The 18,166-nt window shown below is 34.9% G+C and overlaps 1 protein-coding gene across 1 annotated transcript in view; it reads left to right on the top strand.

Moving 5' to 3' along the window:
• Nucleotides 1-18,166, top strand: part of APC (APC regulator of WNT signaling pathway) — a 94,024-nt gene that overhangs the window by 64,368 nt on the left and 11,490 nt on the right. The window contains exons 7-11 of the mRNA XM_065744257.1: nt 4,790-4,873; nt 10,234-10,338; nt 13,270-13,368; nt 15,983-16,361; nt 17,353-17,448. Of these exons, the coding sequence (XP_065600329.1) occupies nt 4,790-4,873; nt 10,234-10,338; nt 13,270-13,368; nt 15,983-16,361; nt 17,353-17,448 (763 nt within the window). The remainder of the gene's footprint in view (nt 1-4,789; nt 4,874-10,233; nt 10,339-13,269; nt 13,369-15,982; nt 16,362-17,352; nt 17,449-18,166) is intronic.

Raw genomic sequence — 18,166 nt, 5'->3', positions numbered from 1 at the left:
CATTGGTGGTCAAGGGGAAGGTGGCTGATGTCATTTACCTGGACTTGAGCAAGGCCTTTGACATGGTCTCTCACCACATCCTTATCTCCAAATTGGAGGGATGTGGATTTGATGGGTGGACCACTCAATGGATAAGAAATTGGTTGAAAGGCTGAGACAGAGGGTGCTGCTTGTGGTTCTCTGTCCAGGTGGAGGCCAGTAACGAGCAGTGTCCGCTAGGGGTCTGTCTTAGGACCAGTGCTCTTTGACATATTTATCAGTGACATCAGCGATGGAATTGAGTGCACCCTCAGCAAGTTTGCTGATGACACCAAGCTGAGTGGTGCGGTTGAAACAGTGGAAGGAAGGGATGCCATTCAGAGGGACCTCAACAGACTTGAAAGGTGGACCCATATGAACCTGATGAGGTTCAACACAGCGAAGTGCAAGGCTTTGCACTTGGGCTGGAGGAATCCCAGGCATCTATACAGACTGGAAGGAGCAGTCCTGAGAGCTGCCCTGCAGAAAAGGACTTGGGGGTCCTGATGAATGAAAAACTGAACATGAGCCAGCAGTGTGCTCGTGCAGCTTGAAAAGCAAATGGTATTCTGGGCTCCATCAGGAGAGGGGTGGCCAGCAGGGACACAGAGGTGATTGTCCCTCTCTACTGTGCTCTTGTGAGGCTCCATCTGGAGTACTATGTCCAGGTCAGGAGCCCCAAGTACAAGAAAGACAGAGCTGTTGGAGAGGGTCCAGAGAAGAACCGCAAAGATGATCAGGGAGCTGGAGCACCTTCACAAAGACAGGTTGAGGGAGCTGGGCTTGTTCAGCCTGGAGATGAGAAGGCTGTGAGGTGACCTAATTGCAGCCTTTCAGTACCTAAGGGAGTCTATAAACAGGAGAGGAGTAAACTCTTTGAAAGGGTAGATAACAGCTGGACAAGGGGAAAGGGTTATAAGTTGAGGAAGAGAAGATTTAGGTTGGATGTCAGGGGGAAGTTCTGTATGATGAGTGGTGAGGTGCTGGAACAAGGCTGCCTAGAGAGGTTGTGGATGCCCTGTCCCTAGAGGTGTTCAAGGCCAGGTTGGATGGGGCCCTGGGCAGTCTGGTCTAGTATTACATGGCGAGGTTGGTGGCTCTGCCTTTGGTCAAGGGGGTTGGAGATTCATGATCCTTGAGGTCCCATCCAACCTGGGCCATTCTGTGATTCTTTCTGACATAGCTGCTTGTTATACAGCATATAGTGCAAAGTCCGAGTTGAAGGATGGAAACAGCTGAAATGTAGAAAGATTGGCACTGCAGACAACTGTGCATTAAGAGGCCCAGAGATTTATTCTGTGCAAGAGCTTGTAGCCTTCCATTGCCAATTCATGTACTAGCCACTTTTCTCAGAGGACCATAAAAATGTAATCTTCTCCCCCTCTCAACTGTCACTAATTCCTCTGAACGACTTCCTGAAACAAGTCAGCTCACAGCAACCATTGTACCCCTTTTGAGGATTGCGTATGACCACATGGCCAGTGGTTACACAAAAAGGTGCAACAGAGGACTTTATTTAATTTAGCTGGTTTAACTGTTTACACTAATTCTTACCTGATGTTTATAACTTTACATGGTATTTCTCATTTGAGAGAAGAAAAAAGATTTTTTTAAGTTTTTAAATTTGATCTTTAAGTGTTCAGATATTGTAATGCATATACTTAATTGTATATAGTTGCCAGAATGAAAGAGATCTCAAGTTTTTCAGTTTAGAATTCCTTAAAATCTCACAAAAAATATAATTTTGATAAGAATTTATCCCCAAAATCTTTATTTAAGAAAACAAAAAAAAAAAAGCAGACAGTTAAGGATAGAAGAAAATGTTTACCCAAAAGTACTGCACAGATGAATATGTCAACACTGCTAATGTCAATCAAGTCATTTATAATTATGTCTATTATTTATATTGTAGTCCTATTTGGAAAAAAGAACTCCTTTGTAAAAGCAAACTGTTCTTTTAAAAGAAAGTACTGGTTCTTATTTTTATTTTTCAGAAAATGAAGGCATGTTTTTACTAAGTGCTACTGGAGTACATTTCACTGGAGTAAATTACTCCTAAGTAATTTGTATCTTAAGTTGCTTTATCAAAAAATATTTTTATGAGTGATAAGTAAGTATTTCAGAATCCATGCGAATATGTTATAAGCGATAAGTGATATTACTTATTTAGCTACTAAAATTTCAACCATTTTCTGAATGCATTCAGATACTTGAAAGTTAATTCCTAGACATGCAGATGTCTTAATAATCAAGTGGTATTGTTAACCAGAAAATATATGAATGTGACAGTGCATCAACACATTGCAGAGTAAATAATGATTATTCTCAAAGTTTAGAACCCTCTTTTAAACTTTAATATTAGCTTGTTTGACTTATTACTCTGAGGTCTCTTGTAAGTTACACAATAAAATGAATGTTCTTCTGAGTTTTTGTCCTTCCCTTTACCATATTCATCAAATTAATACCCAGTATGCTGCTACTAATAGCACATCCTGAGATGCTCCAATATGTTATGTTTAGATAGGAAAAAGTATAATTGGTCTTCCTTAAGTGATATACTGACTTCAGGCTTGTTTTCAGTTTCATTGCTGAACAAATTACATTAGGTTCATACAGTTTTGTTTGCTTCTGGTTGTGCTTTGACTGTGTACCTCTGGTTTCATGTGTTGGACTTTAGATTATGAAGGCAAGAGATGCTTTCTTTTTTGTGCTTGTTCAGTGTTTGGTACAAAGCATGTTTCTGATTGATGGAACTTCTCAAGTCCCCTGTAAAGTCCACTTAGTAGAAGAGTTGTCTAATGCTTAAATTTTTCAAGAGAAATTTGGGACCTGTTCTGAGAAGTTTGTTAGTGGTACTTGACAAATTATGCAATCTTGAGTATTTTTCATCTGCCAAAAAATATTTCTCCATTTTTAGATGTGCATTTATACATATTCTTATTCCTTTGATGTCCTTTATGCACTTAATTGAAATAGAAGGAAACTCCAAAGTCATTCTTAAGGACAGAGAAGTATTTTGTCCTAATATTATAGACTGACTTGGGTTGGGACCTTAAAAATAGCCAATTTCAGTTTCACTGCCATGGACATGGTTGTACCCCACCATATCAGTCTGATCAGCTCCAACTGAGTCTGGCTTTGAACAACTTCAGAGACGAGGCATCCACAGCTTCTTGGGGCAGCCTGTGCCAGAGCCTCAAGGCCCTCTCAGTAAAAAACTTCGCCCTGCCTTCTAATACAGATCTCCACTCCTATAGTTTAAAATCTTTCCTCTTTGTCCTATCGCTATCACATTGAGTAAGAAGTCTGTTTCCCTCCTGTTTGTGTGCTCCCTGTAAGTACTGGAAGACCACAGTGATGTCTCCCTGAAGCCTTTCCTTCTACAGGCTGAACAAGACCAGCCCCATTAGCCTGTCTTCACAGGTGTGGTGTTCCAACTCTCTGATGCTCTTTTTGGCCTCTTGCGGACTCACTTCAGCAGCTCTACATGATTCTTCCAAAATACAGGCGTATGACATATTGTCATATATGCCTCACCAATGTACAGTTATTTCCAGTAATAAATTTATATCATTCTAATACTTAAGAATTTCCTCATGCAGGAGCTAAGGAAAGTGAATAATCTGTTTGCTTTATGTGCTGCTTTCAAATTTTTTACTTTGCTGTTCATAGCTGTGCATCTCTACTAAGTGTTGATGTTCATGATGTTTTTCCCACAGCTTATTGTGATGTATGTTTCAGGAATTCATTCAATTTTAGGCTTTGTCTCTTAAGATTTTGAGATTACATTGTGTTTCTACTCCCATGTGTGTCTTTTGGTATAGTACCTTTTTAAAAAGTTCATCTTATTTTCATTTTCAGGTTGTAAAGATGTTAAATAAGGTTGGTTATAATGTTCAGTTTCCACTGGATGCACAAAATTTATTTATTTATTTATTTATTTTAGTATAGCACTGAAAATGTTTTTCAGGTACAACAATCAGGCTTTGTTAATCTGTCCATCAGAGAAAAATATATTATTGAATCAATTCAGTGTTCTGTTCATATTCTGATGTTACTGGGCTAATTATTTTCTGCCCACTTTTGGAGTCAGTGACTGCATATTATCAAGCTCACACAATTATCTACCTCTTTCTTTATTCACTTGCTGTTTCAGATAGTCATAACTCATCCTGTGCTTCACAATACAGCTTGTATATCCATCCTGTAAAGTTTGGTTTTTCAACATTCCATTTATGAACCACAGAATGATTGCATTGAGAAATGAGTAGCGATACAGCTTCCTCTAAAAAAAAAAAGTCAGATTGATTCAGGAATGTCTGTGTAAACCCAGACAAACCAAAGAAGCACGTAGCTTTTTCTTTACACTTCCTTCGTAAATTATTTGAGATTTGTAGGAGCAGAAAACATTCAGAGGCTGTTCACATAAAGAAAGCTCCCAAATCATCTTAATAACTGAATGTAACAGAAGCCATTTTATATTTTGAAGATGCTTGGTCATCATAAATTCTCTCAAATTTCTGTATGGAGAGTAGAGTGAAATCATTTGCTAAAAAAAGTACTAGCATTATTAGAGAACTAACTGTCCACTGTATTTTCAATGTTTGCAATCATGCCTGTGTTTTCTTGTGAAGAACACTTGAATTGCAACCTGAATTAAGTAGTTCTGTTTGTATAAGCTGTTGTACTTAGCTGTATTTGCAGTGAAATTTTCATATTGTTGTTATATGGAATAAGTAAAAGGTGTTTTGAATAAAACCATTCATTTCAGGTGAGGGTGACACGAATTCAACAGATAGAGAAGGATATTCTTCGTATACGGCAGCTCCTGCAGTCTCAAGCAGCAGAAGCAGAGGTTAGTGAATCTTCTTTTGTTTCTGATACGTACTTATTAAAAAAAATTCATTTGAATAAGCTGGTGGATAGGATTATTTGCAGAAGCTGGTAATGTCAGAGTTATTGAACTAGTCAATTTACGAACTTAATTACTTGTTCTCTTAACAGTGAACTGAAATTACTCTTCATGCTATTATTGATTGTGAATCACTAACGATAAGCCAGTTAAAAGTTCTACCAGTTAAAAGACAAAAGTGCAGTGTGTTATAATGGCTGAGCCTTTGTTTCATTAAGTAATTAAAACAATCAGTTGTACATGTCTTTCTGAAGAGGAATTTTTGATAAACAATTTCATGACTTGCTTATCTCTTGAGAAAGATAAAAAAAGTGCTAAGAATGATTACAGCTTTTGCCTGGTTTCTTAGAAGCCTTGCATATTTTTAGCATTTTAAGTACTGGGTTCTATATAAAGAAGTAAAAAATAATGTTTCTTGTGAACAACAAAGGCAATAGTAGTAGCCATTAGCAAAAAAAAAAAAACAAAACAAAACCCTGCATTTGTAGTGAAAATTCACTAGAAAAAATGGAATTGAACTGGTAAAATAGTTACAATTTTTATGTAGCACCTAAATATTTTGTGGTTTATTTTCTCCCAAAATAAAAACTGAAAATTTGGAACAACATTTGAATTATTAAGGGTTGTATCTTTTTTCCATTTGTAATGATAATGGTTTTATAATTGTAGAGTTTAAGGGAAAATCTGGAGTTGTATGTGAAGCTATAGTTGTGTGTGTAATTAAGTGTCTGGTCTTTTGACACATTAGCCATTGCAGTTGTTTATGCATATTGATGAGAGACCCTCACAGCCTTCTCTTCTCCCTGACTGTATCCTGTGGGATTCTTCCAAGCAGACACCTGAAAAGGTTACAGTCTGCTTTCCTGCAACATTAGCTGTTGTTCAGTTTTTTGCCTTTCTCTGTCCTTTTTGGATTCTGAATTCTACCATCTCTCAGTCACCACAGCCAAGGCTTTCATGTCCCCAGCCAGTTCTTCCTTCTTTGTAAATAACAGCTTCAGCAGATCATCTTTCCTTGTTGCCTCTGTGATTGCCTGTGTGAAGAAATTGTCAGCAGAGCACTCAACAAATCTCTTAAGATTGTTTTGCTCTACATTATAGTGCTTCATATGCAGCAGATATCAGAATGTATAAAGTTCTCTGGGAGGCCCAGGTCCTGTGCAAGTTATGATTAGTGTAGTTGTTTGGAAAACATCTCATCTGTTTCTTCTTCCTGGTCAGATCTATACCATTTATCCATTACATCAGCATCCAGCTACTCTTCATCCATAAGCTGTTGACTGACCTTACCTATATCTCCATGCATTCCAGCTATTCTCCTTGGCTTCCCAGGTTGTGCTTGCTAGGTTTTTATTCCCCACTCACAGCCTTACAGTCATGTGAGTTATCCCACTACTTCACTGTAAATCCAGGGAGGCACAGAGACTTTTACTCCTGCTTTTGTCCCCCTTGCAGCATGCAGTAGCATAGAGGCATTTCAGAGAGGCAGCCACACAGGAAGAAGCTAATGGTCCTCAAATTGCAAAGTCTATATAACTAAAAAGTGTAAGCATGAGATCTTTATTTTACTACTGTACTGAGCCTAATATAATGATACCCAGTTTGAATGTTTTGCTTCTGTTCATAAAGATCTAATAACAAGAATAAATAACTGTATCTGCTGATATAGTTGGCCTCTGTGCCTGTGCAAATAATTACATAAAATCAATAATATATAAAAAAGATCATATGCAGTAGTATTAAAAGTTTTACAAAATATATCAGCAAAGAAAAATATAGTGCATTTTGAAGTTTTTGCAAATTACTAATTCCTGCAAATGCTATTTGACATAGTTGAAGGAATCCATTTGCAAGTACCTTCCAGTTTCATGAGAATTCTCATATATCAACAAGATATTTGGTGAGATCTTCATAGAATACCTGATGGACAGGTATTCTGTGAAGGGTTTAACACAATACATCTTTTTTCTGACTCAACTGCAGCAAAACTGTTTCAGTCTTACGGCTTCTTGTTCCTGTTTGTTGCTTCCTTCTCTTTGTCTTACGTTCATACACCTGTATAATTTTTGTATTTACTGTGAAGACATAGCATAACAAACATTTCTGCTATCTAGAAAATTATAGTCTGCCTTTAGTTTTCAATGTTCAGAAAAAACTAGTTATTGAATAGTCTGAAGAAAATTCTTAAAAGTATACAAAAGACCTAAGTCCTAGTAAGTACACAGGAGACTCTAACAACAAGTCACAATTACAAGTTATTTAAGCAAAATTTTCTAATTGGTTGTTTTAGAAAAAATGATCAAGTCCTACTATACTGGCAAATGTCTCGAAATACAGAGATTTTTCTTTCTTCTACCAGTACATACTGCAGAATCATTTGACAAGTGATAGTTGTTGACTTCAGAAATGTTCAGACCATAGTGACAAGATCTAGAGATCACCTCAATCTTGGTATAATAAGCACGTGCAGTGTTTAACCATTTTTCTACTACAAAAGCAAACAAGCATACTTTATAACTTCAAAACTTACCATTACTTTTTTAGTGTGATATCTGAATGGCTGTAAGCCCAAAAATTCAGAATAAGCTGTGTTTAACACAGTGGACCCTTGCACTGTTCATTCTCTAACTGTTGTATAATTCTCCACCACATTTAGAGGTTACAGTATCTGCTCTTGTATACATTCATTGATTCTTGATATGATTGACTTAAATATTTTGATCCACTTTTCATCTACCTTCATTGTTAAAAGCTAATGCACAGACACAGGATACTTGCAGTGGTTATACTATCCTTGCTGTACTATCTGCATACTATACTATATTACATTTTATATGTATGGTAATAACATATACTATATATATTATATGTTATGCAATGGTATTATGGTTGTACTGTTCTATTTATACCAAAACCAAGTCTGTCAGAGATTAATATTATTTGACTCAAAGTAATGCTATGTCTATACAAAAATTTAATCATCCATGTGTATATGTGTGCATACACTTTTTATATATTTATGTAATATAGTACTTTACTAATCACATTAATTTGATATATATTTATATGAAGGAATCGTTTCTCAGTAAATACTAGCTATCTGCTACCTATGTTACTATTAACTGCATTAGGCCATTCTTCTGTAGCTAGGGTAAAAAATCTTTGATGTGAACTCATAGTTGATGTTCAGGGCCCATGGATGAATCACGTAACATGTAACACGGGTGTGCATCTTTGTACATGTTCTGAGTGCACACTGCATTTAAAAAGTGATCAACCGTGCTTCGAACCATCATGAATGAACTTAAAGTTGCAAATGAAATTGGATGTTATATTGATGACTTTTTATACTGGCATATTTTTGAGATTTTTTAGGGGGAATGAGATGCCACCTCCTAAATAGTTTGTGTGTGGTAAAGTATGTATGTAAGTGAGAAGACAGAAACACTGAGGGGAGTTCTGTTTTAAGTTTAAAAGAATGAAATGTCTCCCTGTTTGTGCTCCAGATGCATCAAAGCTTTTCAGTAAATACCATCAGCACTCAAAGAAAATGTGCCCCTAATTTGAGGCTATTGTCGGAAGAATAATAACTATCCCCTAGGGTAACTCAGTGCCTTGCTAATGAACACTTCTGATTTTGACTTCTGTGTACATTGAATACTGCATTGTTCATGAGATTGAAAATTATTGTAATCTAATGACTGGAAAATTCTATCCTTGCTTCTAGAGGAGGCTTAGAAACAGATTTTATGTCAAACTCACCATTACACTTCACTCAAGACTGAAAATACTATGAGGGAAGTAGTCATCATATTCTGTATTTGCCACGTTTTTCAACAAGGCCTGATCTTGACTGAGTTCCTACTCTTCTATCAGGAGCAAAATGTCTTTAGTCATTGCATGTACATAAATAGTAATGAAATTTCATACATACTGGCAAAGACGTTGAATTTTTAAATGAAAAATTTGGTTAAAACAGCAGGAATGTTGTCTCCAGAAGTATTTTCTGTGCTTTCCCATAAAGGCTACTCATTTTCTATAAATAAATATACAATTTAAGAAAAATATTATCACAATTTATTCTCAGTTTTCTCATGTTACTCCTTTGTGTTTTTTGACAAATGTTCTTCATTTAGTTAATTGGATATATATTTCATTTTTTAATGTTGGTTTGAAATTATTATTAAACATGTATTTAGTTAATTACTGTTTTCTGAAACTGTTCAGTGTTAAATATTTTCTGGATTTGATACAGTAATGTCTATGTGAACAAATAAATAAACTCTGGTGACACTGTGTGTTTGATCACCACACACCTAAAGAAACTAACATTTTTTAGATGACTAAAAAAGTTTCACTGGGTGCCCATTGAAGTAAAGTATGTTTCTGCTAAAAATTAAAGAGAAGTTTCCATAAATCAAGGCAGACTGCAGTTATCATAGGTTATACTGCTCAAAAACATTTTAGGACCCTGTGGTGACTGAATTTAATATAGCAAATGTAGTGGAACAAATAAAAGGGGCATGTATGTGGTAGTAGCCTCTGAGTCTAAAAAAGGTGGTTTGACATCAAAACTAACTTTATAAAAATAATTTTGTTCTTGAGGTAAGGCAATACCTTTTCAACACCAGACTTCAGTGAGGGCAGGCTTATGTGTTGCTATGAAAAGCTGGAACGTGTCAAGCATACTAGTGGGTGATGCTGGATATTTCACTTACTTAACAAAGCTCAATTACTCTATCTGATTTTTAAAGGAACTATAATTAAGGGCCTGATTTTGGTGTTGATTTGCTGATATATCTTGGTGGGAGGTTTATATAAACTTTATTGGTATCAAGCTAGTTACTCCTGCAGTGTTTGTTGTTAAAATTTAGGTTGACTTATTTCTGTTTGCAAAAAAAAAAAGTTTGTCTTACAGTGTAATCCTAATTTAACCATGCTAGCTGTAGTCTCCAGCATGGATCACGTGACAGTGCAGGGAAGACAGTTGTTTGCTCCAATTCTGTTACATTTCTGATAGCGACACGAGCACACTGGCAGAAAATGGTGTTTCTGTGTCTCACAGCAAATCCTTTGTCTTGCAGGACTGTAATCCTCATAGGACAAGCTTTACTTTTATCTCGCAGTTTTTCTAAGGCAGTCAATCTCAGCTGTTAACTATTGAAACAAAGTGCCATGAAATACAAAATGCTGTTTTGTGGCTTTGTGAAGATGCAGCGTTGTTGATTCACAGTCTAGAGAGCATTGAATGATTGTATCTCATTTCTCTATATATATAATTTCATAAACTGTTACATTGACAGAGAGCACCTCAAGGCAAGCATGATGCAGGTTCCCATGATACAGAGAGGCAGAGCGAAGGTCAAGGAGCACCAGAAATCAGTATGTCAACTAGCAGTACTGGTCAGGTAAATTGATTGTTCTGTTTATGTTGTATTCTGTAAATGCAGATATACCTGACAGTGTTTGCATGCCTGCACATTTTGAAAAAGATTTTTGAGCTTCTTCATTGCATCTAGAACTGCGTAATTTATTGTGTTTAGTAGAAAGAAATGTTTTTTATAAGATAGAATATATGTATTTGATAATGCAGGAAATGGCTTTCTTTGGTTTAAATAATTAAGTAGCCTAATACAAAGAAAAAATATTACAGAAGTGTCTACAAAGAATGCTACTTTATTGTAGCTGACCTGTAACATGAGCAGTATGATTTAATTATGAGAAATGGCTCCATTTTTACATTAGAAGTGATCATTATAGCATCAGTGATTTTAAATAGAAGAATCAAATGGCAGGCTTATCATTAGTGTTTCCTTAATAGCATTTTAGATAAAGCTTTGAAACAGTAGTATCCATGAATAATCTGAAAGTGTGCTAAAGTTGTTTAAATGCTTTTCAATAGTCAGTCATTGCTGTTCCTTTTATTAGTGAAATTCATTTCAAGAATTATTTTAAGTGTTATTTTAAATTCTTCTTGTATTTTTAAAAGAAATATCAAAATGTATGGCTTCCTTCTGTTGATAAAACTATTTATTTACTGTGCACTAATGTTCATTCATTTCATAATCTCCAAATGTAGGTGAGACATACCCGATAGTAATTTGGATTTTCAGACTTTGCCCTTGAAGTTTAATAGTTGAATTCATATGCAAAATATTTTTACTACTTAAGAGAAATAGAATTACTTAAATCCATCTGGAAGTATTGTGTAGAAGATTTACCAGAAAGAATATAAATTACACTTTGGCTAGAATATTTCATGTGATTAAACATTAAGCACAGGTAATAATTTTGCCTTTGAAATATATTTGATAACCATTTAGAATTAAGTTGTGTCAGCCATCTCTGAGTAATTGCTTTGGGCTTTGAGTCTCACTCTTAGGACAATGTTATTGTTTGGGGAAAAGAAATAGTTCAGCACAACTTTCAGATTGAAAACAATGTATTTAAATAATTGATGCACTGTGGCTGCATCATCAGTCTTTATTGAGTGAATCAGGAGTTGTTTTGGAGAAAATTCTTGACAGGGAAGGAAGGAAAAATGGATTGTCATCTGGCAGACTCTCAAGTGGAGAATTCATTCTTCATTTGAGGTCCTATGTTTGTGATTTTTGCAATTTTCAAATTTGCTTCATAAAAATGTTGAAAATGTATATCCTTTCTTTCTGGAGGGTGATAGATCTCTGAATATTCTAAGAGACATCTGGGGATTATTTACTTCCAGTACAAGTCCAGAGAGAGGAGGCTTAATGGATTGTGCGTAATGTTTATTTCTGATAAACCCGCTCAGTATGCTTTGCTTTGCTGAGCAGTCACAGTTAAGCAGAACACCAGAAATTTAAACCAAATTATTTGGGCCTACTTATTTTTGTAGTCATTTAATCAATGTTACTTTAAATACTGCCAATTGAAGCTGGGATTTTTCAGGATTCAATCATGTCATTTTCTGTACCATCTTTCAGCACAATGTCTTGACACTGAAGTTAAATTTTTCCTTTCCTTTGTTTTGCAAGCTTTATGAAGGAATATAGCTAGGTTCCCTACTTCATGAAGGAAATGTCCCACAGAGCAGAGAAAATGCCTTGTACTTTTTCTGTTGATCAAGTCATGTTAAAACAAACTGGTTTAAAATTGTTATTTTGTGCATGACTTTGCAGATATCACTGAAATGGTTCACTAATGTGTATGAATTTTTAATACTTGTGAAGCTTCTGTGATTCCTTCACAGTCAGTGTTTAAAAACGGAATATGAAGTAATTTTTCAACTTCCGGAATGTATTTTTTTATTTGGGCTCTAATATTGAAAGAGCAAACATGATTGCAAATAAATATTTATCAACATCTGTTTTGATCATGGTGGGTAACATATTCACTTAGGTAAGGATTACACATGAAGACGCTCCTCCTATATAGAGAAAAGCAGCAAATAAAGAGAGATACGGGTTTTGGTCAACACAGCACTGAGAAGACTTAGATCTTGTAAGGCATTCTTCTCAGTTGCAAGATGAGATGAATTTCAGCAGTACTGAAGTGAAATAAATAGAACAATATTCTTTTAAAGTGTTGGCAACTCAAATGTATATTTTAGTTTCCCAAACTGAATGAGGAGGAAGTGACATCAGGAAGCTTCATAAATAGGAAGAAGAGACAAAGAAAATTCAACAACAAAGACAAAAAATAAAGAAGTGAGTAGATGGCAGCAGTGAAAAACAAAAAATGTAAATACACGAAATAGATTTAAAAGAGGACAAATATACTAATAGTACGTCTTGCTACAATAGGTAGGGACATGCTATTCATGATCATTTTTAGGGAAAATATATCATCATTTTATAGTTCTTTTTTAAAAATAGAACAGTTTAATCCATTAATGATTTTATTTTGATACAGGCAAATTTAAGTATGGTTATTCCTTGTCTGGGTGAATCTCTTAACTTGTCAGTTCTTGCTTATCTGATTTTTATAGAGACGTATATGCAGTCTTATGCAATATATAATCTGACATAGAAGTAGAATTATCCTTTTTTCTCTCCTTAAAATCTTAATTGAGCTTGTTGCAAAATCCTCCTTTTTCTCAATGAAAACAGATTATAAATTAATTTCATTGGAAAATGAAACTCCATTGAGAGAGGATTTTGGGAGAAGCTGTAATAAAATCCACCTTAACAGTGACATCTAAGTACTGTTGGCAGGGAGGACCTGACTTAACCAAAATATGTTGAGAATTCTTAACCATAAATATGATTTCGTGGTCTAGTGCCGAAACAGAATTAGACAATAGTTGTTTTTTCAGTTAATCTTCAGTTAGTATTGCACTGAATTTTTGTTTGTATTTGTAGGGTTCTGCTGCTCGAATGGACCACGAGGCAGCCAGTGTTATGAGCTCTAGTAATAACTACTCTGTACCTCGCAGACTGACAAGTCATCTGGGTACCAAGGTAACCGAAGATTACAAACCACAGGTCGCTAATGCTACATTTCTACTAATAAAATAACCTCATTGTTTCTGGCAGTAGTACTAATATTAGCAGAGTAATCTATTCACCTGTAGTAATTTTATGGAGATATAATTGAACAGTATTTTCCAACTTCGATATGTATGCACAGAATTTTTTTTGTTGACTTCACTTGTTGACAATTAAAAGTTACTACAGTAACAAAGAACCAATTGCTAGAAGTTCCTAGAGTATTTAAAAGCTCCATGATATTGATCTGTACTCTGATGAAAACTTACAAAATCAGTTCTTGAAATCCTTTTCCAGAGACCAAATTCACGAAGCATATGCAATTGCTAAGGAATTAAACAGACCAAAAATTCTAAACAGTTATGTAAGACATTCACAGTGGTGTCTGTCTGGAACAGAATGTGTTTGAAAGTATATGTACAGCATGAAAAAAAGATGGCAAAAAGCACAAATTTCTTACAAACAAGTTCATGGAACACTGGAGTTTGTGTTGTAGTATTTGTATATTGTGCAATAGTATTGGCGGGTTACTGATCCCTGTCTTCCATGACTCATTTGTCTTGACGGCATATTGATTACTTTGGGTCTTAAATATGTTGCTCTAATGTTGGAATTTCTGTCTTGCACTGTATGCATGCCACAAACGGATGTGACGTCGGTTAGTCTGTTAATAAGTTTTCATTGCAATCTATAGAATTTCCTGAAGCTGCAGGCAGATGGAGAATCCTGAATGCATGGAGAGTTTGAAAAAATAAATGCAAAGATGCAGATTGAACTTAGTGATCTGTAGAATAAGAAAAGCTTAGTTCTGATACATGAGAAGGTGTTGTGTTTAGAATGTGATTCTAAACAGAGTAGTGCATTTATAAATGCAGAAAGATTTCTTTATCTGAAGTGAGTGTATACAGGGAAGGAGAGAAAAATATTTCATAGTTTTTCCGATCCTTTCTTTGCCACAGCTTGGAGATCAGACTTTGATGGCTTCTTCAGCTTTATTATCTGACAGAAAAATTATCTTTCAGATCTAAATTACTGTGGATTAAAGCTAACACTTGAAATACCTGTCAAAAGGCATACATAAAGCAGTTAAATTCACTGTATTTTATGAATCCAAGCAGTTTGTTTTAATACTATGTATGAATTTTTCCAGACCAAGAATTTCCAAACCAGAACGCTAGGTTGTTATAAGATAGCTTTCAAGACTATTTCAGTTGATTTGTATGAGATCATACAGTTTCACAGACATCAAGACTTCCATTGTTCCATCAGTCCTACGGTATTTCAAGAGATGCACATTAGCAGATTGCTGCTTTGTCTACTCACTGCCCTGTGGTTTTTGTATAGCTAGGTATTTGTACATTTGAATCTTTTGGGAAGAAACAAAATCATTAATTAGACTACTAAGTAGTACAAAAATCTGACTTCTTGTAGAAAACTTGGTTTAGTAGTCCAAAGTGTCATTTCTTAGTTAATACAGTCTAAAGAAATGCCCACTGCTATCCAAATTCACTTTGATAGTTTTTGGTTTTTTTTTTTTACAACTTTACATTGTGCTGTGATTTTGAACATTGCTGTTTGTCTTGGCTTTAGGAGTTTGTATAGAATTCAAGAGTTCTAGATAGTATCTCTACCATCTTCTACACTATAGTATTCTACTAACAGCTTACTGAAGGAACCAAATGCTATTCTTAGTGTAAATCTACTGATGAAGAAAACAGAATGGGAAAGACAAATCAATCTGTTCACTGACCACAGATAGATAAAGGAATCCCTGAAGAATCATATTTTTTAATGTAAAAGTTTGTTGGTTTAAATTTAAATGTGTTTTGCTGAGCTTATAAGGCTTTGTTTAATTCTACAAATGCTTGGTACTTAGATGATATATAGTAAATGAGCATTTATTTCCTTCTCTGATTTTACCCCTGTAAACTTGAAGGAAGTTTTAATTTAATTCTCTAGTTTCGTTTTTACTGTGTTTTTACTGTGTTTTTAATATTATATGCAAGTCCATATGCAAGTCACTCATTGTAACAAAAAATGGTTGGTTAATTTGAAACAGTTTAAGTGAAAACTCCAGGGTATTTTACTACAATATAAAGTAGAAATTCATGTAATTACTCTTACCCTGTCTTGATACTTTTTTTAATGCCACATAACATTTTTTCACTGAAGAGCATTTCTGCATGAAACTGCAATTCATACAGAACTTGCTTCTTTGAGACAGAGTGAATTTTGAATGTATTTTGTATTTTCAAAGTAAAATATTTTCATTATTGTTTATTTAATCATTTTGCACAATGGAAAGTTAGAAGTCTTCACCAGAAGTCTTGCAGACCAATACAGCTGCCTACAGTTACCACCAAATTATTCTAGCTCTTTAACCATGAAGTGAGATTTGTTAAGGTTATTTATGGTGAAGTAGTAATAGTACTTAATTATTTCTAAATAGCATGGGCTCTTGCACCATGAAATTAATTGTTTGTTTGGGGTTGTTTTCCTCATGTGTACCGTTCAGATTTCACTTAAACTTAATTCTAATATGTAGTTTTAAAATATAACTCTATTTTTAAAATCATTTGACCTGCAGGTGGAAATGGTGTACTCATTGTTATCAATGCTTGGTACTCATGATAAAGATGACATGTCAAGAACATTGCTAGCAATGTCTAGCTCCCAAGACAGCTGCATAGCCATGCGTCAGTCTGGATGTCTTCCTCTCCTCATCCAGCTTTTACATGGCAACGATAAAGACTCTGTCTTGTTAGGGAACTCTCGTGGTAGTAAGGAGGCCCGTGCCAGAGCCAGCGCAGCGCTGCATAACATCATTCACTCCCAGCCTGATGATAAGCGAGGCAGACGGGAAATCCGCGTGCTCCATCTTCTGGAGCAGATCCGTGCTTACTGTGAAACATGCTGGGAATGGCAGGAGGCACACGAACAAGGCATGGACCAAGACAAAAACCCAAGTACGTTCTTCAAGCTTTATACATTTTGAAAAGCAATGGGTTTACAAAAAATACAATCTACTTTAACTTCTTGGTAAATGTATGTATATTTCTTAAATGTTTAGGTAGCAGCATATAGTATGTGCAGCTGCGTGTATAGACATACTATTTAAGTGGAGGTAGCATTAGGAAGTATCATCTGTTACAGATATGCAACTCCTTAAACTTGTTCTTTAAATCATAAGACTTTCAGATGCATTCTAAGTAATAAGTCCAGTGTTTTATACCAATAATCTTTGAATTAACAGTAAATTTCTGCTGTTATTTTACATTTCAATGCATAATGCATTATATCTAAATAAATAAATAATCTCAAATTGTTCCCCATTCGGATGTATTCAGGACATGTTTCATGTAGGAAATGGATAAAGAGCACAATTTAAAAAAAAATTAAGTCTAGGCAGTATTATATGAATTATCATGTTTAATGTTGTATGTGAGAACTGTTTCAGTATTAAAACACCACAGTAGTAGCAGTTTTCTCAGGACTTAATGCTCAAAGAAACAGCTTCATTTTAGGTGCTGAATTATTTAATTCCACTCAAATACTTAACCTTACTGATGTATTTTCAGTAAGTTCTTTATTTTTCAAAACTAGTTAAGGTTTTTGGTTTATGTTTTTGTGGGGTTTTTTTTTTGTTTTGTTTTGGTTTTTTTATTCGGAGTTATGTAATGCATACGTTGATTCTCCCTAACTTATTTTTCAGTACCAAGTATATTTCTAGTACAGGTATATCATCTTGGTTGTATGTGGATTTATTCAGGCATCTGTGTATGCACATTTGTTAGCTATATTCTTAAGTGATAGTCTATTTGTGGATTAGTAGGAAGAAACAAAATCCAAACAAAATTGGAATTGATTTCTCTAAGATTTGATTCTCTTCGAAAATCTTACAATTTAGACAAAGTTGTACACCTACAAAATACTAACTGCTGCCTATTTCTGGATCAGTGCCTGCACCAGTTGATCATCAAATCTGTCCAGCAGTGTGTGTTTTAATGAAACTTTCATTTGATGAAGAACACAGGCATGCTATGAATGAGCTTGGTAAGACCAAATGTATTTATCTGACTTCATTGAAAAGGTTGCTAGAAATGCTGATGTTCATTGCTTGTAAAGATTACTTCAAAGAATACGTGGCTTTGTTCTGCCACTGGTTCAAGAAAATCATCAGTTGATTTGTGACTTCAGAGTGATTAATGCAGGTTACATTTAACTAGTCCATCACCCTGTGATCGGGTTATGTTTCAACTTACTTTTTCATTTGGCATGAGCTCTGGATTTTGGAAGAGTATTATTGTCATTGAAGTTCTTGTGTCTTTTAGAAGCAAAATGGAAAGTCACCTTCTGAAGTATCGATGTTATGAGTAGCTTCCTGTTCAGCAGCCTGAATTTTTTTTTAGCCTTGCTCAGTCAATTTCATGCATGCAGTTTTCCTTTTCCACATTCTCTAAAAATATTCTGTGTACTTTTTCCTCAGAAAATAACATTCAGTAATAACGATTAATTGATAATTGTCAGATTTGCTGTATTATCATTTATGTTACTGGTGTGATTTCATCAGTTGCGACTTTAGCTGAAATTAAAGCATAAGTATTTTCATAACTATTTTTCTTCTTCATAAATACTTCTCTGCCCATTTCCACCCGCTTAAATCTCAGTATCATGTTACCAAACCTTTCAGTTGGTACTAAACATAGAATTTGAAACCCAGAGTCATTTATTTAGAAGTTCATTTTATTTCCAGATCCTTCTGTTTTTCAGA

The sequence above is a fragment of the Cyrtonyx montezumae genome, unplaced genomic scaffold (genome assembly GCF_038088225.1).
Source record: "Cyrtonyx montezumae isolate F1298 unplaced genomic scaffold, pur_monq_1.0 scaffold_30, whole genome shotgun sequence".
Taxonomy (NCBI): Eukaryota; Metazoa; Chordata; class Aves; order Galliformes; family Odontophoridae; genus Cyrtonyx; species Cyrtonyx montezumae.
Note: the sequence above shows the minus strand (reverse complement) of the source record. Positions and strands in the feature narration are given on the sequence as shown.